Raw genomic sequence first — 24,780 nt, 5'->3', positions numbered from 1 at the left:
CTGGTCCACAAGATTCTCTACACCACCTAAAGATACCCATGAGTACCTGTTTAATACCTCCTTAATGTAAACAAAGTCCATACCCACACCAGATGGAGTTCAATAAACCATGTGCAACCCAGATTCGGCTCAAACAAGGGACTAAATTAATTTCGCTCTCATGCCACCAAAATGTGGAACGCCCCACCAAAATGGTGGACCCTGTTGTAAATAAGTGTAATGCTTAATCATGGTGTCGTCCACAGTAACAGTGTTTGTATTGACTTGTGCTTTCGTTTGAAAAGTACCCATTCTGCATACTGTGAAATGTGAATAACATTTTCAATCAATCAACCAACCCCTGGACCCCACTTTGACCACTGCACCTGGTGAAGTGGTTAGTATTGTGGAGATGAAGGGAGGGGAAGAGGCCGGGGACCTCTATAAATGGGAGTCTGTGGACCGAGGCACCCGAGGGTGTGTCACGTTTCGCTCTTATTATCCACACACGCATATAAACTACCTTATCTAACATCAAGGGTGTGCTTTACATGTGCAACGGAATTGTGCTTTTCTCTTTCAATGTTCTCGTGCGTGTGTCTGCTGCATGTCTCTTTGGTACACGTGCCTTTTTGTTGGCCTTATAGAAACGCCGCTATTGAATGTCCGACAGGAATGGGCCGGGACAGCGGCGAGTTCCCGACAATTTGCTGTCGCACTGTTGATATTGGCATGGCGAGGGGTACAGCTACAGTAACAGTAGCCTACATGCATACCCTACTTGGGTCAGGTTTATGCCCTCCCGTCCACCCAGTGGAAAATGCAGACTGTGCCATCACAGATTATGTTGCTATGCTCCGTTGGAAGATCTGTCGTCACCTTCCTGCCATTGTTGCTGCGCCATCACTCCTCCTCAGTCTTTGTCTGTCTTCTATCGCTGTCTGTCTGTCTGTCTGTCTGTCTGTCTGTCTGTCTGTCTGTCTGTCTGTCTGTCTGTCTGTCTGTCTGTCTGTCTGTCTGTGTCTCTCTCTCTCTCTCTCTCTCTGTCTGTCTTTTATCGATTTCCCAATTAAACGAAGCCACTGCTCTAACTGTCTGTTGCGCACGCAGGCACGCACGCACGCACACACACACACACACACACACACACACACACACACACACACACACACACACACACACACACACACACACACACACACACACACACACACACACACACACACACACACACACACACACACACACACACAGTGAAAAGGTGAACAGTGAAAAGGCAGTGTATAGTTGCCAGGGGTTTGGTGGAGTTCAGAGGGAATGTGTGCCAACGTCAGCAGCACAGCACAGTGCAGTGTGTGTGTAGTGTTGTGTTGTGTAGTGTGTCATTGTAAAACCACCCTGACCCACCGGGCTTCTATGGCTGTCAGGAGGTCACTGACAACTTATATAACTGTCTCCACTCACTGCCACTCATAGACAACTGATGAAAGGCAGCGGTGCACAGGAATCCAGGCAAAGCCCATTGTTCCCAAGTGGCCCTCCAAAGCAACCCACATCCAAAGCAGTAAAATGCACAGTGCTCATTTTAACTACACTTACGGTATGTTTGGGCAACAGAGAAGGTGCAGAGGGCTTTTTTTTTGGGTATTTGAATTTCATTATACTCTAGAACAGATTTTGGCATGGCCCATTCAAATGACGTAGAACTGCTTTATGTATGTAATTTATATGGTCTATCGTCTTTTTTTTTTTCTTTTTGTTTTAAGTAAATTTTATTCAAAGAGTTAGATCATGTGCAGTTTTCACAGAAGGAGAATACGACTCTTCGTTTTTTTACATTTTCTCCCACAACTCCCTTCCCAGTCCTCCCCACCCACCCATCATCTTTCCCCACAAGGCCAGACATACAAACAACATACAAACACAGGTATAAAAAAAACAATAATATTTTGAGTACAAAGCAATACACACAACATACAGTATATACAGGTATAAAACCAGTAGGTAGATAAGATACTAAGACACAAAGAAAGGGATCACATGGTTATGGTTAATAAACAACTTCAATAGGGGGTAAGATTAACAATAATACAAACGGGTAAATAAAAATAAAACAAAGTAATATTAAAAAAGAAAAAATTATATATATATAAAAAAAATATATATATATATATATATATATATATATATACTGTATATACATATAAAGAGATAAAACGCTTAATTGGCTCATTTCTCGACTCTCATGTGTAATAATTTCCTGGTGCTATATATATTGCACCAGGTAGAGATCCGCACACCAACACCATGTGTCTTCAGTCAGGTGAAAGTGATTCTAAACTGCTTACATACGATATTAAAGGTTGCCAATTGTTGTAAAATTTGTCAGAGGACCCTCAAATTGTGAATTTGATCTTTTCAAGTTTCAGAAAGGACATAACATCAATCAACCATGATTTAGCCGAGGGAGGGGACTCAGCCTTCCACTGTAAAAGTATCCTCCTGCGGGCGATTAATGAGGCGAAGGCAATAACATTAAGTTGCTTTCTGGGTAAAACTACATCCTCCTCCGGGATTCCAAAAATTGCAATTTGGGGGCAAGGCAAAATGGTTGTCTCCAGCACTTCAGAAATTATGTCAAAGAAAGATTTCCAGAATGGTATCAATTTGGGGCAAGACCAGAACATGTGGGACAGATTCCCTGGTGATTGTGAACATCTATCGCAACTATCCGTCACGCCCGGATATATTTTAGATAACCTTGCTTTACTGTAATGAGTTCTGTGGAGAACTTTAAACTGAATGAGGCTAAGCCTAGCACAGGAAGAGGAAGAATTAACCCTCTCCGTTGCCTGCTCCGACCACTCATCTGAAAATGCAATCTCCAGTTCGGCCTCCCAGCCTGCCCTGATCTTATCCAAACCCGGGTCTCTGCGGGGGATAGTCTCATAGAGACAAGAAACAACACCTCTAGCTTGGCTTGCTGCAGGCATAAAGACCTCCACACCCGACCACATAGGTAACTGCGGGAATGTTGGAGAGTGGGTTTTAACAGTGTCGAACCTGAAAATATCTAAACCGGTCAGATTGTCGCAGGTAATAGGTTGCACACAAATCTCCGAATTCTGCAAATTGGTCATCTATATACTGTACAAGTCTCGGAAGTGAATCAAACCTTCTCTTCCCCATGCAGCAAACCCAGAGTCCATTTTAGCAGGTAAAAAAAGATGATTATTGCAGATGGGTGCTGACATGGTGAGCAATGACCAACCAAACTCCTTCCTAATCTGTCCCCAGACCTTAAGTGTTGAGACAACAATCGGGTTTGTACTGTATTTTGACGGCACAAAAGGTACAGGACTACACACCAACGCTTCAAGCGAGGACGAAATGCAGGAGCCAGCCTCAAGTCTACACCAGCAGTCTTCAGGCTCACTCAACCAGAGAATTATTTTGTGAATGTTAGCAGCCCAATAATAATACCTGAAGTTTGGAAGGCTCAGTCCACCCTCAGCTCTAATTCTCTGCAGTAAAGGCAATCTGATTATTGGGGTTTTACCTTCCCAAATAAAGGATGAAATCATAGATTTTATTTTGTTTTTGTCAGTGAAAAAGTAGTAGGTAGACGAGAAACATTTTTATCATAGTTTTAGTCTGTAAAAACTGATTCAAATAATGAAATGTCACACTCATCTTATCTTACATCATCATACATCACATTCCGTGCTCAGCCAATCAAATCACTACCGTAACACACACACACACACACACACACCAGTGTTGTTTTTGGCAGCAAATTGGCGACGCGTTGTGAGATTGTATATCTGCTATTTTCAGCATGCAACCCAGCATAAAACTGGATCTCTTGTCCACTAGTCCCTGCCTAACATTTTAGTCTAGTTTTTATTTGTTGACGAAATTGTCAGTATATTTAGTCTTAGTTTTAGTCATCATAGATTCGTTTTTATTTAGTTTTAGTCAACGAGAACAACACTGACACACACACACACACACACACACACACACACACACACACAGCTGGGAATAGGAGGGTACCCTGCCCTCCTATACTATACAGTATGTGATCATGCAGCCTAGTCGCTCGTTTGGGGCTTGTTGCCGTGGACCTGTCTGCTTGTTTCTCTCACAAAAATCTGGCAACACCGTCTCTCGGCAGTGTTACTGCAATTGTCCACTTCTCCTCCTCCTCCGCCTGGATTGGCTGCTGTCTGATTCACAGGCCTAGAAGTGAAAGCTTGAAGGCTGATATGAGACTCTTGAGCCCAAAAGTGCACTTCCACCGTTACCACGGCAACTAGAATGCCTGACGTATGACCTTTTCAGCCACATGTTCTCTCTCATGCTTGTTTTTCTTCCATTGCCTCCAGCCTTCCGATGCTCTCTCGCTCTTTTCATCACCCCCCCCTCTCTCTCTGCCTCCCACTCACTCATTCTCTCACTTTCTCCTTTGTTTCACTCATTCACAGCCACATGACCATGCACACACTGCACAGTGCACACACCGACCAGCCGTACTGGAACTTGCAACAAAACAGTCAACCACACCAATGCAACTGCCATTGAGGATAATGGTTGCAATGACTTGCAAGTAGTTGCATGTTGCAAGGAGTTTTTGTCGACTACATTTTTCACTGACGATAACTACATAATTACTTAAAGGATCACTTTTCATATAATTGATCCTCACTAATGTTCATGCCATGGCACCTACTGAGTCTCCAATTGACTGATGACACAGAATCATTGGTTCAGGAATGAGAAAAAAACAACAACAAAAACAATCTCCATGAATTAAAGTGTGTGTAATTGATAGAAAATAAAACATTTTGGGTGATCTGCTCATTTAACCCCTGACAGCTCGCTCCCTTCAAGCCACTTCCTCCAGTAAGTGAATGCACACTGTGTGTGCGCACATGTGCGGAATTGTTGGTTGAACTGACTTCTGAGTCACAAAGTATATAAAGAGTTCAAATGTCTACAGGAAAGACAAAAAAATACACCAGTCCCTTTAAAACCCAGTGCTTAGTTTCACGTGCGTGCGTGTGTGCACACACTCCTACAGTGCATCCACTGTTTGTGTGTTTTAGGGCGCTCGCCGACAAACCGCCCGATCTGATGCAAGATCAGGCTTTGATCGCCAACGTTTTGCTAGCTGTGTGTGAAAGGCTCTGCGAGAAGATCCAGTGGCGATAAAAGCGCTCGCCGATGCTTTCCTGACTGTTTCTGAATATCTGTCGGGTTTAATATTTGACTCTCTCGCCGACTGGAAATGGTAAATGGTGCATTTATATAGCGCCTTTATCCAAGGCGCTTTACATAGATTGTGCATTACATTCACCCATTCACACACACATTCATACACCGATTGCGGCGGAAGCCATGCAAGGTACGAACCAGCACATCGGGAGCAATTTGGGGTTCAGTGTCTTGCCCAAGGACACTTCGACATGTAGACAGGAGGAGCCGGGATTCGAACCGCCGACCCATGGATCATTGGACGACCTGCTCTACCTCCTGAGCCACAGACTGGACATCATACAGTATGAACGGGATTGTGATGGGCGATGGCACCCCGAGGAGGTCCATATTACAGCCAATGAGAGCACAGGACAGCTGTGCTCACATACAGATAGAGATGAAAATCAAGGGTTTAGCATCCTGACTCCTGTCTCGCTCTATTTGGGCCTGTGTGTGTATTCCTGCGTGTGCGCACAGAGAGTGCGTTTTAACAGCGGGAGAACAACGGCATTCGGCAGTAGTTGCCGGGTCCCATTGACAAATAATGCACTTCCTGAATTTGTCTGGCTGTCGTCCGCTGTTGACTGATTTACAGTACTGATAGAGCAGACACATGATGACATGATTATATGGGCAGTTGGGCACATTTCCTAATAATGATGACTCAATCAGGCAAACTGGTACATTTACCCTTCTAAAGTTCTGAATCAATTTTCTGTGGAATTTCTTCACTCATTGAAGCACAAGTTTAGTGCTCTGTTATGTGGAAGAAAATACAACATCTTTGTAAGTGTGGTGCGATGCAGCCTGTGTGTTAGGATGTCCTCACAAGTTGTGTGTGTGTGTGTGTGTGTGTGTGTGTGTGTGTGTGTGTGTGTGTGTGTGTGTGTGTGTGTGTGTGTGTGTGTGTGTGTGTGTGTGTGTGTGTGTGTGTGTGTGTGTGTGTGTGTGTGTCCTGCAGAGTGCGGAGGAACACTGTGCGTTTGTGAGCGTGGTGAGCTGCAGCCTCTGTGTGTTCCTGGCTGTGTTCGTGCTGGTGTGCACAGAGACTCTCACCCAGCGATGGAGACGGCTGCTGGGCCTGGTGGTGTGGGCCACACACCTCACCATGGGATACACCTTCATCTTCAGTGGGAAAATCGTCCTCCCCTGGGACCAGGTATAGGCCAACACCATAGCTTCTTTTAGTTATTATTATTATTATTATTTTTTTTAGTGCCCTCCAATGGCTTTTGAAGATTATGTCATATGGCATAAGTCTATGGGGTGTTTGTTTAGAGCACTTATGATGTAATTGCCAGGCAAGCCTATGGACTTTGAGGATATTACAATATTTGCTTAGAGCACTTACGACTTGTTTGTTTGGCACTATACCACAATTGTGTTCGGCTGTTCGCATAGACGCCTGGCAAAACCGGATGCACCAGGGTTGGATCTTTGTTGGTTGTAAAGTGTCTTGAGACAACTCGTTGTGATTTGACACTATAATAAAATTGAATTGAATTTGAATTGAACCAGGGTTGCCACCTTACCACCGCGTCACCCGAGCTCTTATATAGGCTTATATAGCTTCTGTTTTTGCTATTATTTTAACTTGAATTCTGAAAAGAGGTTTCCACCCCGACAGCAGCGATTTACCGCCCGTCCTCCCGGTGTGTGTCTAGGTGCCGTTCTTCCTCTTCATCATCTTCACGGTGTACACCATGCTGCCCTTCCAGCTGTGGTACGCTGTGGTGCTCAGTGTCATCTCCTCCCTGTCCCACATCCTGGTCCTCAGCCTGCGCCTCACCGTCTTCAACCACCAGACCGTCCCTTATCTGGCCCAACAGGTGAGTGTGTGCATGGACAAGACCCTGGATGGTTCAAGTAACTCTTTCAAAACGACTCTCTCTCATATATATGTATACCTTCTTAATTCGCGCACACATCGACCATCCACCTGTAGAAGCAAAATAGAAATTATACGTGTATCGTATACTTCCAACTATAGTAGCCCTGCCTCAAATAGCCCATTTCCCTTAAACGCCTCGTCCAAATAATATCAAATTACTGACTTACACAAAAACAATACTGTTATATCATGTAACAGTTGCCGAGCAGTCAACGCTCCAAGAATAGTCCAAGAATGTAGATCTTTGTTGTATTTATTTACCTCCAAAACGAATAAACAGTGTGTGCAAAGTTTTCACGGAAATCACACGCTGTGTTAATGATTTGAGGCATTTTGTTAAAAATGGAGCAGTACTGCAGACTTTGGAAGCCAATCTTAGCCAATCAAGATTAGCCTCGATACCCAGGCTTTCATTCTGCGCGGAAAATTAAAGCCTGGATTTACGCATGGGCTGCACTGGCCTAAAAGCGGGAGTCAACCCTTCCGCGTAGGCGTCGCTCCAAATTATGTGACATCAGGGCTCTGAGCGGTGTGCACCAATCAAAATAACACCGTGAGGAAATCATTACCAGTGGAACTTCAAACGAGGCTATGCGAGGAAAATGAGGAGAATGGCTGAAGAACCCACCACACCGTCTAAGAACAAATCAACGTGTGCCGACTCTTTGGAAATAACTTTGACAGTCCGTTAGAATGGTATACTCCAGCAACCAGTGGTTTCTGCTTCTGGTCGACACAATAACAGTGCTGCAATGAGGAGGGGGGGGGGAGCAGAGACCGGGTCTGACTGACAGATCGGTGAACCAATCAGTGTGATTGGAAATGTCTAGTGTTAGCTCAGGCTAATCAAGATAGAGTATGAAAAATCTGAAAGACCTGTTTTAATGGCTGTTTTAATGTCAAATGTACAGGAATTTAGTGCTAAAAACAGGGTTAGTTGAATTAGGGCGCTTTCACACCGGACATGTTTGGTTCGTTTAAAACGAACCATGGTCCGCTCCGCTTACCCCTTTGGTTCGGTTGGTGTGAACGTGCATCCGAACTCTGGTGCGGATCAAAGAAACGAACCATGGTTCGCTAAAAAAGGCCGGACTCGTTTCGCTTCCAAACGAACCACGGTGCGGTTCGTTACTGGTGTGAATGCATTCGGACTTTATAGAGGAATTATTCCTACAGGACGATAGCCAAAATAGCCGTCGGGCGTCGGCAGTTGTGAGGCTGCATTAATAATTAGTTGTAAAAGCATGTATTTTTTACGGGGATCACTATTGATATGACAGCATATATGTCGCATATATGTCGAGGCGCACTGCGCAGCGCAAATGTAATGGCAGCGTGGTTCACATGCGCAAAAATAACAGATGTAGCCTACAAGTTGTACAGAGTGTCTTAACTGTGTGGCAGATTTTCAAACAGTCATTTCACACATTACCAGTTCACAGCAGAGCAGACTGTTTTCCGTAAGATTGGAAGCAAGTAAATGTTCACGTCGGGTCCTCAGGATAATCACAACCACAACAAACCAGCCTCCTACCTGCTCTGCTGTATAGTTGCTCTTGTTGTTCTCAAGGAGTAGGTTGTTTATTTTATAATCACAGTGGTCGGGCTTTGATACAGAGTGTAGTGTCACAGTGCATGTGCATTCTTGTTGGCTGTTGTAGTCAATATGTAGGTCCTAATACTTATACGAGGCTGTAAAGTCAAGAATTAGAATGTTGTTGTGTCGCGCTGGAAGTCATGTTGCCATGTCTGGCTATTACAAGCGACTTGGGCTTGTTTTTATATAAGTAACTTTCAGGGGAGATGTGGTTGACTTGACCAATGGTTCATGTGAAGGACCCTCAAATTAATATGTTGTTAAAAGGATTGGTGTTGTTGAAACGTTTTCATAAATATTCAAGGCAATATCTGTGACTTATTTTTGTGGACTTGGCCGCTTGGTTCTTCAAATCTGGCGACTTTTGCTGAAACTCAATGCAGTCAGAAGGAACATTCATGTTGTAAATTGAGTTTGATCAGAGCAAGAGTGGAGAGTCTTCTGTCCGGAGCATAATGTGCCTAGGGCAGTGCAAGTGTTTTGGACAGTTTTAATGCCAGGGTGCTTAGCTGGAGGAAATCAATAGCCTACAATATATTGGCAAATTAATAAAATTATTCATGCTAAATGATCTATCAAATTAATTGTTTCTGCTGTTAAACTATGATTTAATTGGATGATGAGCTGAGCTGATTGTGACAATAGGGTCAATATAATTGGAAGAAATAAATAAATGATTATAAAAAAATCAGAAAAATCAGATCTGATATGGTATGGATGCGTGGCCTATACATGGATGGTGGCAGTATAAGTGCATAATGGTGCTTATACGATAGGCCTATCTCAGAAATATGGGAAGTGTTCACTTCTAACATTCACAAAAACATGAGTTCTTGTTACATTACAGACACCAATTTGTCATTTTGTAAACAAAAGGGCAGAGCCGGGGCTGTCCTTTTATAAGGAGGGGGAGGGACTATGACAAGTGGGTGGTCTTAAAGGGGAGGCGGAGGGACTGGATTAGGTGGGTGGTGCTACGGTTAAACTCACGCATACCTAATGAACTGGTGGGTGTGTCCACATAAAACCATCATTTTAACAAATTCTGTACACCTTTTTGAAAAAAGTATACCTCATATACACCTAAATACACCTGATGATCATGTTTAAGTGTGGAAGAAAATCACTGCACTCCATCTTTAATACAATTTCATAAATGTTGTCAATGCGCCGAATAGCGCTGTGACGTCTTGTGACCTTGTAGATGTGCCATTTTCACTAGTTTGGATCAAATCAAATGTATTTGAAGTTAAAAGGTTTGTGAACCTCATACCAACTTCCTTTCTTGAAACACAGGTTCAGCTCTGTGCTTTATCAGTCCAAGGACCCCCTAGCTGAGAGAGATTTGAAGTAGAGACACCCCACTATACATGATGTATAAAATTGTGTTTCAGATTAAAATTGAAAAGGCTTAATCTGCAACACAATTTTGTGGAGTTCATATTAGCCTCATGTACTTGTTTGACGGCTCTATCATTGTGTAGCATTGTGTTGGATTCATGTTAATGTGTGTTTTCAGTCAGTTAACCAAGTGGTTAAACCCCTGTAGTTGTAAAGAACTTGGTCTGCCCCCCCCCCCCCCCCCCCCCCTCTTTGCAGAAAATAGCCAATCTACTGTATAAACTCAAATTTTTAGATGGGTCTCCAATCAATCAATTTGGGGGTACTTGACATAAAAAAATCTCTGTCTGTCTGTCTGTCTGTCTGTCTGTCTGTCTGTCTGTCTGTCTCTGTCTCTGTCTCTGTCTCTGTCTCTGTCTCTGTCTCTGTCTCTGTCTCTGTCTCTGTCTCTGTCTCTGTCTCTGTCTCTGTCTCTGTCTCTGTCTCTCTCTCTCCTCTCTCTCTCCAGCTCCTGTCCAATGCAGTGGTGTTCCTGTGTGGCAGTGTGGTGGGGGCCTTCCATAAGGTGCTAATGGAGAGGACACTCAGACAGACCTTCCAGGACACACTGAGGTGCCTGAGCATGCGCATGAAGCTGGAGATTGAGAAGAGACAGCAGGTCAGTCGCTCTGCTGTGGTGCCCCTTTTGATTGATTGATTGATTGACTGATTCATTGATGCATTCATTCATTGATTGAATACTTTATTAACCCATTCAGGACAGGAACCCCTTTTGGTGTTTTAACTCTATCTCTACCGCTAGCTGTTAGCATACCGCTAGCTGTTAGCATAAACCCCAGTTCCAGGGGCCAGCATTGGAACAGCTTTCACATGGCGGCAGCATCGCGGTACAAAGGCACAAATGAAATCCGAAATGTGGATGGCAGAAAATACACCAAGGACAGCGATCCTTTCAACTGCTTTGCACTGTGAATATATTTGCAATCCCATAGTTGGAACGGTGGGGTGTTGCTATAGGAACCGGGCCAATGTTAAAGGCTTCCATAGGCATCAACCATTTAAGGGAAAGAGTTAAGCATACTTTAGCTATTTCTGGCACAAATCATGAATATATATTCTTTCGGAGTGAGCATTTTTAACTGAAATCTGCTTCTGGCCGGGTGGGTCCCTGGAACAACATATTTGCAGATGGGGGTCGGCGGCCAATTACATTTAATTTGTGGGGTCCTTGACATGAAATAGTTTGAGCACCTTTGATATAGATACATAGTTTTTTTCAGAAAACTGGTCTCAGTTAACTAAATGGGTTAACAAGTTTAAAATGTTAAAAGGATAACACAAAAAGCCCCAGGAGGCTTTTTTCCGTTTGGTCAATTGTACTCAATTCATCAGTAAGACATATCGTCTCTATATCGGGTGGAACCTCATACAGTATGTCCAAAACAGTTTTTGCTTTTCAGGATTAAAAAAATAAATAATCAAAAGTAGCAAATCTACAAGCGCAAATATGGTTAGAATATGTAGACAAGAGGTTTCTGCCCAACAGCGACGATATAATACATACAATACAATATGATGCATATCAGTAAAAACTTGATAGATATAGAATACAGAGCAACGGTAAACAGAGGTAAAAAATAGTTAATTTACATTCAAGTGTCTCACCATATCTCGTCATAAAAACAAAATATAATAATAGAGGGTATGTGCATGACATCATCATCAAACCCGGAAATTATGCGGTAGCGCCTACTAAGTGGCAAAAAACGACTTTCTGGCCCATACACGACTGCCCATACATCGACATTAAACCATGTTAAACTGACTTTTTATTTGCCACTCACTTTGCCACTCGATTTGCCATTCACTTTATGCATGCGGCGGCGGTTGCTCAGTGGTAGAGTGGCTGGATGGTAACCGCAAGGTTGCTGGTTCGAACCCGGGCTCCCCCAGAGTTGGTGTCGAAGTGCCCCTGATGTGCTGGTTGGTGCCTTGCATGGTTTCCGCCATCGGTGTATGAATGTGTGTGTGTGAATGTAATGCACAATCTATGTAAAGCGCCTTGGATAAATAAATAAATGCACCATTTACCATTGTACCATTTACCATGCGCATATACCCTCTATTATCAGTGCAATGCCAATCAAAAAAAGTTTCCATATGGTCATTGCAAAGTGTGCGAAGTGAAGGTGCTCATATAGCGAGAAACGGCATAAAGAAGCCCACCCTAGGAATGCCATTAGAGGTCAGGGTCTTGAAACATCTATTATTCCGGGTTAAGTTGCGGTTGATGGATGGAAAAGGAGGGGTGGAGTGGAGCGCAGCCATTCTTTTAAGTTAGTGTAGTTTGTGTAGGGAGCCAAGCTCTTATATGGCTTTAAAGCCATTCCACATTTTTGTGACAGCATAGTATAATGCATTTATCTTTTCATCATGTTCTCCCTGCCACATTAACGCCTGAAGCTGGGTCACGTGGACATTAAAATGTGTCCCAAAAATTGTGAAATTGCTAAACAAATTTAGCTTTAGTAGCCCATAAATCAGGGTTAGTTGAATTAGTTTACATACTTTTAGTGTTACAGGTTTAGAAGACACGAGTGCACTGTACTGTACTGTACTGTACTGTACTGTACTGTACTGTACTGTACTGTCTCGGTCTCACACAGCTCAAAATTTGAGGGTTGTGCAAATAATTACTTTATGCAAGGCTTTATGGCTCTGCTTTATTGCTCTGTTCTGACCTTTTGTAAGGCTGTATGGCTCTTTGTTGACTTTTATGTTTGGATGAGGGCATGGGGAGGATTATTGAGGTTAAAATGATCCAAAAACATGATTCCTATACTTTTTCTTTTTTTTCTTTTTTTCTTTTTTTAATCTGCTGGGCACTCTACGTCTCTATTCTGAAAAAAATCCATGGGCATCAATTGTGTTAAAGACAAAATGACAAAAAAGCCATATTGAACCGTGGTTCTTTCCATGGCGTAAATTATTGGATTTCAGCCTTTATGGTTTATGCCATCAGCAGACCTCACGTGCACTCTCTCACATGCACTCTCCCAGGGATGTTTTCATTATGACAAACAAATCCCAGGCAAATTAGATTTTACCATAATGATTTTTAAATGAGATGGGTCTGTGTCCCCTCGGCTGGCATAGTGAGACATCGACTTTCAAAATGGCCTTTTAACGATTTCTCTCCCCTTTCCTCCTTTTTTCGGGGGTTATTTTGTTTTGACTGTTGCTTAGGAGGAGACATAAACAGTGATGGAGAAACAACTTAAATTGTTTTATTTACTAAGTATCAATACCGCAAAGTAGAAATACTATTTATAAGTAAATGTCCCGTATTCGAAAATCACTTCAGTACAAGTAGCAAAGTATTGACGTCAAAACCAAAAGTACTTTATGAAGATCTCCCATTTAACACGTTTTCAACAAAAAAATTAAAAATTGGGGCTGAAGTGGTTTGAAATGTGTGTTTTGTAATAACACACATACAAAGTGACTAGTGACTATAGTTATCAAATATTTATAATATAGTGGTACAATATTTGCCTTTGAGATGTCTTAATGGGTTAAGTGCAATACTAAATTCACTCGGTTACTTCCCACAACTGGTCGTAAAATGAGGCGTGAGAGACTAGTGAAGCCGGCCCTCCGTTGCCTAGCAGAGCCCCAGAAAAGGAATGATACGTAATCGTCGTCCAACATTCGATCCTTCTGTATAGAGAGCTGGCTGAACGGAGCCGGGTGGAAACTCTGAAAGGAGAGCGGTGCGAACGGAGGTTAGCCAGGGTGCAACAGGCACATAATGGGACAGTCAGTGGGGAAGTGTAACACCAGGTCCTGATGGGAAACCTCATCCCCCCACATTATTTTTGGGCCGTAGGAAACGGCACAGCAGCAGTGCTGTCCCAGAAATGCTTTTCTTGTTGTCCAAAATGGAAAAAGTTTCTTCTGTGAAGCAGCATTTTAGAGGTCCCTGACACTAATCTATCATAACCAAATGCTAATTCCAGTTGTTTTAGATGGAAAAGCGCACTCAAAGCCTCTTTTACAGTAGTTTTCAAACATTTCCTGCCAAGGACCCGCAAATTGATATGTATGTGTCCTCTGAAAACGTTTTGTGCCATAGATTTTACTATTCAAATGCAGATGTACAAGCTCGCAGTGTGACACAAAGTGACGCTGTGTGAGCTTGTAGAGCTTGTACACAATGCTTTTCCCGGTTTAACAGGTTAAGAGTTTCAGTAATTCAACATCATTTTTCAAAACCCAATGCTAATTCAGTTGTATTTGATGGGAAGAGGCACTCAATGCCTCTATTATTTCCACACACACACACACACAGACACACACGCGCACACACACCCCGATGTGGTTCATTGGTGCAACCTGTATCGCAGGGAGTCACAAAAAAATCCATTAGTAATACTAGTAGTTAAAGTGCAGCTCCAAGTTAGTAAAATAATATGGTCAATTATCCAGTAAGAATATAAAACGGCAGTACTGCCAACATCAATCCAAAATAAAATATCACTGTAAATGGAATCTCATTATGTGATAAAAAAAATGATATTGTATCGGAATGGCATAGACTGGCATACTCACTGGCTACGTTTACATGAGCAGTTAAATCCCCTTTTCATTCTGAATAGAAGTTCAATCCTATTACACGTTGTCATGTAAACACCTACAAAAACTTAAATCCGAATGATAATGCTCGATGCGATCTAAAAACCATTCCGATGTCACTGGCCGGATTATTCCAATGATCAATGCGATTGAAAGAAAATTGGACTCATGTATACACTGCTTCGGATGTAAGTTCATTCTGGTCTTTCTGAGCATGCTCCAAGGCGCTCATATCCAAGATGCGCCGAGGAGTTTGCACATAGAGCGCGTTATTTCGTGCATTTTGCAGATCCGAAATCCACAAAAAAAACGTGGATCAGCAGCAGATGATGATACTCCTGATCTGTGTGTGTGTGTGTGTGTGTGTGTGTGTGTGTGTGTGTGTGTGTGTGTGTGTGTGTGTGTGTGTGTGTGTGTGTGTGTGTGTGTGTGTGTGTGTGTGTGTGTGTGTGTGTGTGTGTGTGTGTGTGTGTGTGTGTGTGTGTGTGTGTGTGTGTGTGTGTGTGTGTGTTCAACGGTCTCTCTCTCACACTCTCTCTAAAAAATAACGAGCGACCCGATACAATAATAATCAGTGTGTTGCGTGCCCTGGCCGTGCTGTAGATAATAAAGTACACATAAAAACGAGATGATCACCTTCCCAGCGGAGAAGGGGAGCCGCAGCAGGTGGGGGAAAAAAGACGGTAAACATAATATGTCCGCCCCTATCCAAGCAGCAGCCTCAAAACTACTGCGGAATTAAATGATGGGATTTCAAAGTGTCGTCTTTCGTCTGACAGTTACAATGAATGAACTGTCTATATTTTATGTGTCCAGCAGATGGCATAGTTTCACGTGAATTAACATATATCATGTCTTATATCACATGCATGTAAACAATCATTCGGAATGACCATTTCCCATGGAAACGCGCAGCAAAAAACATTACTTCCGAAGTATTTTATTCGGAAGTATTCATTCGGAATGATCACCCTGATACAAATACAGATACCAGCATTTTAGGCTTTTAGTAACTCTAAAAGGAACCAAGCAAACCATCAGCAATATTCAAAGCCGGAGCACACGCTGGGTTTTCCGGTGTATTTACAATGCTGCAGAGTTCAGTCAGGTGGTCCCCAACTCCCCATGCAGCTAGACAGCAGAGTCCAGTCAGGTGGTCCCCATGCAGCTAGACAAAGACCCATTATAATTATACTGAATTATATATGTGTGTGTGCGCGCGCGTGCGGGAGGGCGTGCTGTATCTTATGTGGACATAAATAAATGATTAAAATGTGTGCGTGTGCAGGAGAACCTGTTGCAGTCCGTCCTTCCGGTCTACATCTCCATGAAGATGAAGCTGGCCATCATGGAGCGTCTTCAGGACTGCAAGGACAAGGAGGAGCAGCAGAGGCTGGTCAAAGACAACAACTTCCACAGTCTCTATGTGAAGAGACACGAGAATGTCAGGTAGAGTAGCACCAACCCGCCTGTCTCTTAACCTCCCCAAATAGAATGTCAGGTAGAGTAGCACCAACCCGCCTGTCTCTTAACCTCCCCAAATAGAATGTCAGGTAGAGTAGCACCAACCCTCTCTTAACCTCCCCAAATAGAATGTCAGGTAGAGTAGCACCAACCCTCTCTTAACCTCCCCAAATAGAATGTCAGGTAGAGTAGCACCAACCCTCTCTTAACCTCCCCAAATAGAATGTCAGGTAGAGTAGCACCAACCCTCTCTTAACCTCCCCAAATAGAATGTCAGGTAGAGTAGCACCAACCCTCTCTTAACCTCCCCAAATAGAATGTCAGGTAGAGTATCACCAACCCGCCTGCTCTCTTAAACCTCCCCACATTTAATTTGGCAATTAATTGTCACACAAATAATTGCAGTCTTAACGATTTAATTATTTTATCTGGCATTGAACATTGACAACTGCACGCTGCCCAGAAAGGGACTGACACAGGCGTATAGAGGCATGGCTTAAATGCATAATCTTAGTGGTATTTTTCAGCAATAACAACTTCAAAGACATGTTTCAGGGACCTCAGAGACCTGCATTAACAGTTTGACTGCGGAAAACGATTTACCAGACTTTTAATCAACCCCCCTTCACTGCCGAGATTGTTGTATTACCTTTAGAGCATACGCTGAATTATGTGGGCTTTTAATCCGCGAAAATCGAGCGAAAAAAGCTCCCCCCGTTTGTTATGAACGGCAGCACCACCCGCCATCTTGGTACACCCGGAAGACGCAGCACAGGACCCTCCTCCATGAGGCGTTGAACCCCATTCGTTTGCATTGGCCTCAATTTCCCAGAAGCCCTAGCAGCCCACAGCATGTGACGATTTCCGGTTTCTCCGTCAAAACAAATGCATCTAGTCTCTTTCTCCGCGGCGAAGAAGGATTTTATTTTTATTTATTACATTACGGCGGATTAAACACATAAAACAAAAGTCGCGTATGTCCGATATGGCAGCGACATTAACCTGGAGTATTCCATTCAAAGCACGGAAACTGTTAACTTGTTGAAAAGGACTGTTTTAAAGGGAAGCTTTTGGTAGCTTCTCTTATTGGTGATGCATGGGTCAAAATAACCTACAATTCTTGTGGTTGAATTAAATTTCCATCTCTCCAAATTAATCTGAAATAATAGGAAAGAAAGGAATAAAGCCCAAACCATGAAACCATTCTGACTATTCTCTTGGTACCTTGCCTTCAAGCCTCTTTGAAGTTCAATTTGTTGTTCAAGTTTGGTTCTCTTACAGTATATTTAATTCATTTAATGTCCTCAATTTCCCTTAAATATCATTCATTCTTTCACCTGGAGCCCCATGTGGCTTTCGTCTGACCTCTCCTCGCTGTCTTCAGTTTGTTTTTCCCTCTGTCCCATGCATTGTGTTTTCACAACGAAGCCAGGTCAAGTTCTGCTCTCGTTATTGAATTAATGAAATGTCCCGTCTGTCGATCTGCTGCATGCGTACAAAAGCTCTAGTCATTATTGTGGAAACCTGGGTTTCAATTGTACTTTTTTATTATACATCAACCCATAAAACATTAATGAAACAGTGGTGGAAAAAATACTCACATTTTACATAACGTAATGTTGATAGGTGTGTTGCCTTACCCTGAACTTTTGCAGATGGCTCTTGCTCACACAGAATAAAGGTTTTCTCTCTCTCTCTCTCTCTCTCTCTCGCTCTCTCTCTCTCTCTCTCTCTCTCTCTCTCTCTCTCTCTCTCTCTCTCTTCTCTTTCTCTTTCTCTTCAGTAATTGCCAGTGAGGTTTGGTACCCTGTTTGCCTTATACCTATAGTGGAATAATATAATGGGTAGTAGATGCCTTTAGCACAGTGATATTCTCTGTCCATTAAATGGTGACATTCAATTAACCATTCTTTCCCTCAGGGCTTACACCAGCAATGACATTTAATAATGCTGCGGTGGCTGGGCGGAAACCTCTTATCTCCATATTTCAACTCTTTCATGTGTTTTTCTATAAATGTACACTCTACTCTGTCATACTACAGTCTCGCACAAAAGTTGCAAAAATAGCATATATACAAGCTTACAACATGCCGTGACGTGTTGTGAGGCTAATATCCACTCACAGAACCTGGGGGAAATGGGCTTCTTTATCCGCCTATAGAGAGGTCTCGCTCTGTCAGCGTACGGTTGGTGTTATATTAAGCCTCACAATACATAGGTGTGGAATGATAGCTTGTCATTAGCTCTGTTGTCTGAGTGTCAGGAAGCACCTGGCTGTTGTCAGCCAGCCCGTCAGTGGAATAGGTCAAGCGTCTGTCTGTCTGTCTGTCTGTCTGTCTGTCTGTCTGTCAGACAGACAGTGGAATAGGTCGAGCTGTATACCTCTGTCTATCTGCCAGCCAGCCAGCTGGCAGATAGACAGAGGTATCTGTCTCTGATGAATTGAAATAACTGTTGTTCCGTTCCGTGAGAAGTCCAAGTCACACCTGCCATGGGTTTTGTGACAACCATGACCATGATGTGCACTTGTGCAGTGGTGGAAAAAGTATTCAGTTTGTTTTTAATTAAGCAGAAGTAACAATACTGTAATACAACATTGTCTTGAGTAAAAAATATACTTAAGGTGCCAACATCTTTTGAAAGATCTTCAAGCTCACGACACGTCACATTGTGACTAGTTGTGAGCTTGTAGAAGTTTAAATAGGGCTGAAGTGGTTAGTGTGTTAGTTTTGTAATGGTAATTAAAATCTACAAAGTAACCAGCAACTAAAGTTTTCAAATTATGAGAGTACAATATTTGTCTCTGAGATGTAGTGGAGTAGAAGTAAAGTAAATAAATAAATCATATATTTTTTTAAATACTATAATTCTTTTATCCCAAGATTTTGTAACACATTTTTCACCCCGTGCCAATTGCCTAACTGTAATCGTGGGCACTGCTCTCCCTCTGCCAACCTGGGGAGAACTCCAAACTGAGCTCATGCTTCCTTCAATTCATGAGGAGTGAGCAGGCCGCTTCGTATCACCTGACAGGGTGGAGTTTCCCCGATAGGACGTAACGCGTGTACATGTTATTCCAACCAGTTATTTTCCACTTCATCAGGGGGAGGCAGTATAGAGACCAGGAGGTATTTTTGAGTGGTGCAACCACTCCAAGGAACAACAATGTCCGTGATGTTAACCTATATGTGACTATGTATGTGACTATGAGTACCAGTAGGGGCAAAAGTGGTGCTGTTGTGCCAGAAACAGAGAGAGAGAGATAGTGCTGCACTGTTGCCTGCTAATGAGAGAAAGAGAGAGGGGCAGGGGGAGAGGGGAGTTGCACCACTCAGTTCACACGGGTGTGATTGTTTAAAGCACGTATAGTACTTGAGTAAATGTATAGTTACTTTTCACCACTGACTATTAAAAATATTTTTTTCTTCTATGAATACAGGTGTGAGCCTTGATGTTTCTACTTAGCCCACCTGTGTGCTTCTTCTTGGGAACAGAGGGCTTTTCTGTGTTTCATTCCTTTCATGTTATTTGTCTCCTCCAGTATCCTGTATGCTGATATAGTGGGCTTCACGCGACTGGCCAGCGACTGTTCACCCAAGGAGCTGGTCATTATGCTCAACGAGCTGTTTGGAAAGTTTGACCAGATTGCCAAGGTGAGTTTGTTGATGCTTCCCCAATAGATTCTGAGGTTGATTATTTAAGGGTCACTTCACCCCTTTTGCAACCAGAGCTTATTTTACTGATGTTTAGGACACAAGAAACACTTTCCTGGGGTTTTTATGTGTGTAATACTTTGGTCATGAACATGTCGTTTGTTGGAAAGTGCGCTTCGTTTGGCAGGTGTGAAGCTTCATTCGAATGCTAATGCGCATCAAAGAACCGCATTCTACTCCGCCAAAAAACTGAGGTTTCGCTTTGCTTCAAAACGCAGCCGAGTGCGGATCACTGCAGGTGTGAATGCAATCGCATTAAACATAGGGAGTGAATGTACAGTACCAATGTCGGATGAATAAGTTGGAATTTGGTACACAAGAATTATTACGCAGCGACGCATAAAGATGACCCGTGGACATACGTCGTCTAATGAAGAGATAGAAGCCCTTATTGCAATATGGCCAGACCATCATACAGATACAGGCTTACTGTATATGCTGAAGGTTACACACACCAACAATGCTGTCTACAGGATATATACATATAGCAAGAGAATGGAGGCGATTAGGTTCCATCGCACATTTGCACAATGTTGCAGGTTGCATAAAGTGTTTACTACAAGTTAGTAAAGTTGTAGAAGACATCCGTTATTGCGCACGCACGCACGCACGCACACACCCACACACTCACGCACGCATGCACACACACACACGTCCAGTCCCAGACGATACACACTGCAACCACGTTACCGTCACTTTACGTCCTAAAGTCCTAACTATCACTCAAAGTATATATATTTTTAACACATATATTTCACTGTGTAGTTTATGAATTGAACACATTGATAAGGTCCCTGCTGCGTTTCCAATTGCTGCGGTTATACAGCGCAGTGTGAAGGCAAACCGCAGCAAATTAAATATGGAAGAATCCCAATTTCTCCGCCCATTCACTTCGAGTCTACAGAAGTATTAGGTGGGAATGTGACCTTAGTCAGTCAGCGTGACACATTTAAAACATGTTAGGGACGAACTAGTGGAGAAGAGATCTAGTAGAAGTAAAAGACTAAAACTACATTAAAAGACTATGACTAAAACTAAATCAAAAGTGGCTGTGAAAATCAACACTGCAGGTTAATGAATCACCAAAATAATAATAACTGGGAAAACGTATGCCTATAATCAATGTGTGTTTTTTCTCTGTCCTTGTATTGCTATGCCTATTCTAGGAGAACGAGTGCATGAGGATAAAGATCCTGGGCGACTGCTACTACTGTGTGTCTGGGTTGCCAGTGTCACTGCCCAAACACGCCAAGAACTGTGTGAAGATGGGCCTTGATATGTGTGAGGCTATCAAGTGAGTTTAGTCGATGTCACAGCTGTAGAGAGAGAGACACACACACACACACACACACACACACACACACACACACACACACACAGGTCTTCTTAAGCTGGCCAGTGGCTAAGTTAATGGACATTACTTTCTTCGCTCAATCGTTCTTCTCTTCCTTCCTTTCTACGTGTCTGTACCATGGCAGTCTGCCTCTCCTCACGAGTCACTACATCCACTATGGCCTCCATTCCCATTACATCCTCTGTCTCAGATCTCCTCACTACATCCACTATGGCCTCCACTCCCATCCTCTGTCTCAGATCTCCTCACTACATCCACTATGGCCTCCACTCCCATCCTCTGTCTAAGCTCTCCTCACTACATCCACTATGGCCTCCACTCCCATCCTCTGTCTAAGCTCTCCTCACTACATCCACTATGGCCTCCACTCCCATCCTCTGTCTAAGCTCTCCTCACTACATCCACTATGGCCTCCACTCCCATCCTCTGTCTAAGCTCTCCTCACTACATCCACTATGGCCTCCACTCCCATCCTCTGTCTCAGCTCTGCACTGCTCTTTTTCTCCCTCAGTGAGAATCAGAATCAGCTGTATTGTCACATCACAGTGTTAACAAGTAAAATTATGGCTGAAATGTGTTTTTGTGCATAGTTCCCATCGTGTTATTTTCCCAAGAATCAAAGAAAGGGAAGAAGCTTGTTCTACACACAGACAGCACACTCGTAGGGTCTCTCTTATCTTATTTACAAACGGCACAGCCGTAGGGTCTTATGTCCAGGCTGTACAGCCGTAGGGTCTTATGTCCAGGCTGTACAGCCGTAGGGTCTTATGTCCAGGCTGTACAGCCGTAGGGTCTTATGTCCAGGCTGTACAGCCGTAGGGTCTTATGTCCAGGCTGTACAGCCGTAGGGTCTTATGTCCAGGCTGTACAGCCGTAGGGTCTTATGTCCAGGCTGTACAGCCGTAGGGTCTTATGTCCAGGCTGTACAGCCGTAGGGTCTTATGTCCAGGCTGTACAGCCGTAGGGTCTTATGTCCAGGCTGTACAGCCGTAGGGTCTTATGTCCAGGCTGTACAGCCGTACAACCAAGTGGTTCAGGTTCAGGTTCAGGTTTATTTGTCATTTGTATAGATACAGAGTATACATACAATGAAAGTTATTTTGCTCAGAGCACTCTCAGTCTTACATACACAGGACATAACAAACATCTATAGTGCAAGAAAAGACAAAAAACAGGAAAAGTGAAGTGAAGTGCAATACAGTTCAAGGTCAGCTGTTCAGCAGCCTGACTGCCTGGGGGTAAAAACTGTTACTGAGACGGGTGGTACGAGATTTGATGCTCTGGTAGCGTTTTTTGGAAGGGAGTAGTTTGAACAGGGTATTTGCGGGGTGGCTGGTGTCTTCCATGATGTTATGGGCTTTTTTCATACAGTGGTGTAGATGTTATGGAGACTGGGTAATTCTGTAGTGCCGATGATTTGATGATCTTTTCTATAAGGCATTGCCCATCTGATCATACTCATCTCTGCATCACTTCTGACGCAGGCAGAGTACACTTGACCTTTCATTTTCAGGGAATGACAGAATGATAGAATGAATAATACCATTAATAAATAATAATATTATTTGAAAGCAAAATAGTTTAATGATATTATCATTAAACTTTGCCCTCATTCATACCTACTGTATGACTGCAGTACACCAGTGCCATTATCTCTTGGTTAGAGCATGCACGCATGCACGCACGCACGCACGCACACACACTCACATGCTGTGTCTGATGGTCAGGCAGGTGCGGGAGGCCACAGGAGTGGACATCAACATGAGAGTGGGCGTGCACTCCGGAAACGTCCTCTGTGGGGTGATTGGCCTTCGCAAGTGGCAGTTTGACGTGTGGTCACATGACGTCACCCTGGCCAATCACATGGAGTCTGGAGGCTTGCCGGGGTATGTATAGCAATCACTTGTATAGTCTAACAGCGATACGATAATGTATCACGAAACATGGTTGACGATGCGATACATGGCCGATATTGGTTCATTCATGGCGATACGATTCAATGATTTGAAATCGATACAGTAACTAACATGAAATCTGTGTGAAACATGTGGATATAGCAGGTTTTTTAAGGGAAACATCAAACATCAAATTTTTAACACATTATGGACAAACCTGCACTTTAACATGAACACAGAATACACACATTTATCGATGGACCAAGTGTAGCAATATGGAATGGAAAAGTAATTAAACCCCTCTTTTATTTTATTTTCTTCTTAAAATTGCTAAATACAATGCACAACTTAAGTGCTTTGATACAATTACTTATTTGCATTGCAAAATGATTCGATACTGATTATTCACATTTCAAAACAATACAATACAATACAAAGTGAAACGATATGATATTTTGAGTTCATTTCGATTTCATTGTGATGTGATGCCATGTCCAGTGTCCACCACTGCATCTAACCCACTCCATGTGATGGAAATGTTTGTAAACGTTAAAAACAAAAATTGTTCAAGGATGTATTGTAAAGACAGATACAGAAACTTCCATATATGGGCATAAAAGGGACAGACTGATATAAAAATAAATACAAAATAAAGTTTACTACTACTACTACTACTACTACAATTATTTGATCACTTTTTAGTTACTAGTTAGTTTGTAGATTTTGATTATTATTACAAAACATGCATTAACCACTGACTCCAGCCCTATCAAAGGATTCTTATACAGTTTTCAGTCAGTAAAAGGTTTGGTCCTGTGTGTCATGTTGTCGTGCAGGCGGGTCCACATCACAGAGGCCACCCTGAAGCACCTGAACAAGGCCTACGAGGTGGAGGAGGGCAACGGACACCTGAGGGACACCTACCTGAAGGAGCTCAGTGACGTCCGCACCTACCTGGTCATCGACCCGCGGGTGAGTGACCTGTCTGTCTCCCTCTGCATGTTAACACCTACCTGGTCATCGACCCGCGGGTGAGTGACCCGTCTCCATCTGCATGTTAACACCTACCTGGTCATCGACCCGCGGGTGAGTGACCCGTCTCCATCTGCATGTTAACACCTACCTGGTCATCGACCCGCGGGTGAGTGACCCGTCTCCATCTGCATGTTAACACCTACCTGGTCATCGACCCGCGGGTGAGTGACCCGTCTCCATCTGCATGTTAACACCTACCTGGTCATCGACCCGCGGGTGAGTGACCTGTCTCCATCTGCATGTTAACACCTACCTGGTCATCGACCCGCGGGTGAGTGACCTGTCTCCATCTGCATGTTAACACCTACCTGGTCATCGACCCGCGGGTGAGTGACCTGTCTCCATCTGCTAAAGACGTGTCCGCACGTCCTCTCAGATAAAACTGCGGGGTGCCTCAGACGTGTGGACCTTTTTAATGGTATAAAACGCCTTGCTCGTTCGACCCGGAGCTGTTTTGCTGCGAGCACAGCCATTCACTTCCTGCTTTACAGGCCAACAATCTTCCTTCTTTCCTTCCTTCATTCTCTCTAAATCTACAGCGCTGTCCGTGGTTTTGATCAGAATGGCGATGTTCTGTCCTAATTTCTGACTTCATCATGCATCTTGGAATAACAACG

At 43.3% G+C, this 24,780-nt stretch overlaps 1 protein-coding gene across 2 annotated transcripts in view; it reads left to right on the top strand.

Annotated features, from left to right (window-relative positions):
• The window catches only part of adcy7 (adenylate cyclase 7), a 58,337-nt gene that overhangs the window by 1,342 nt on the left and 32,215 nt on the right, over positions 1-24,780 (top strand). For both annotated transcript variants that reach the window (XM_083760053.1, XM_083760052.1), the window contains exons 2-9: positions 6,200-6,397; positions 6,903-7,067; positions 10,576-10,725; positions 15,991-16,151; positions 19,708-19,819; positions 21,046-21,173; positions 22,961-23,119; positions 23,965-24,100. In XM_083760053.1, the coding sequence (XP_083616179.1) occupies positions 6,200-6,397; positions 6,903-7,067; positions 10,576-10,725; positions 15,991-16,151; positions 19,708-19,819; positions 21,046-21,173; positions 22,961-23,119; positions 23,965-24,100 (1,209 nt within the window). The remainder of the gene's footprint in view (positions 1-6,199; positions 6,398-6,902; positions 7,068-10,575; positions 10,726-15,990; positions 16,152-19,707; positions 19,820-21,045; positions 21,174-22,960; positions 23,120-23,964; positions 24,101-24,780) is intronic.

The sequence above is a fragment of the Protomyctophum parallelum genome, assembly GCF_964188405.1.
Source record: "Protomyctophum parallelum genome assembly, chromosome: 2".
Taxonomy (NCBI): domain Eukaryota; kingdom Metazoa; phylum Chordata; class Actinopteri; order Myctophiformes; family Myctophidae; genus Protomyctophum; species Protomyctophum parallelum.
This window is presented reverse-complemented; position numbering and strand designations above follow the sequence as displayed.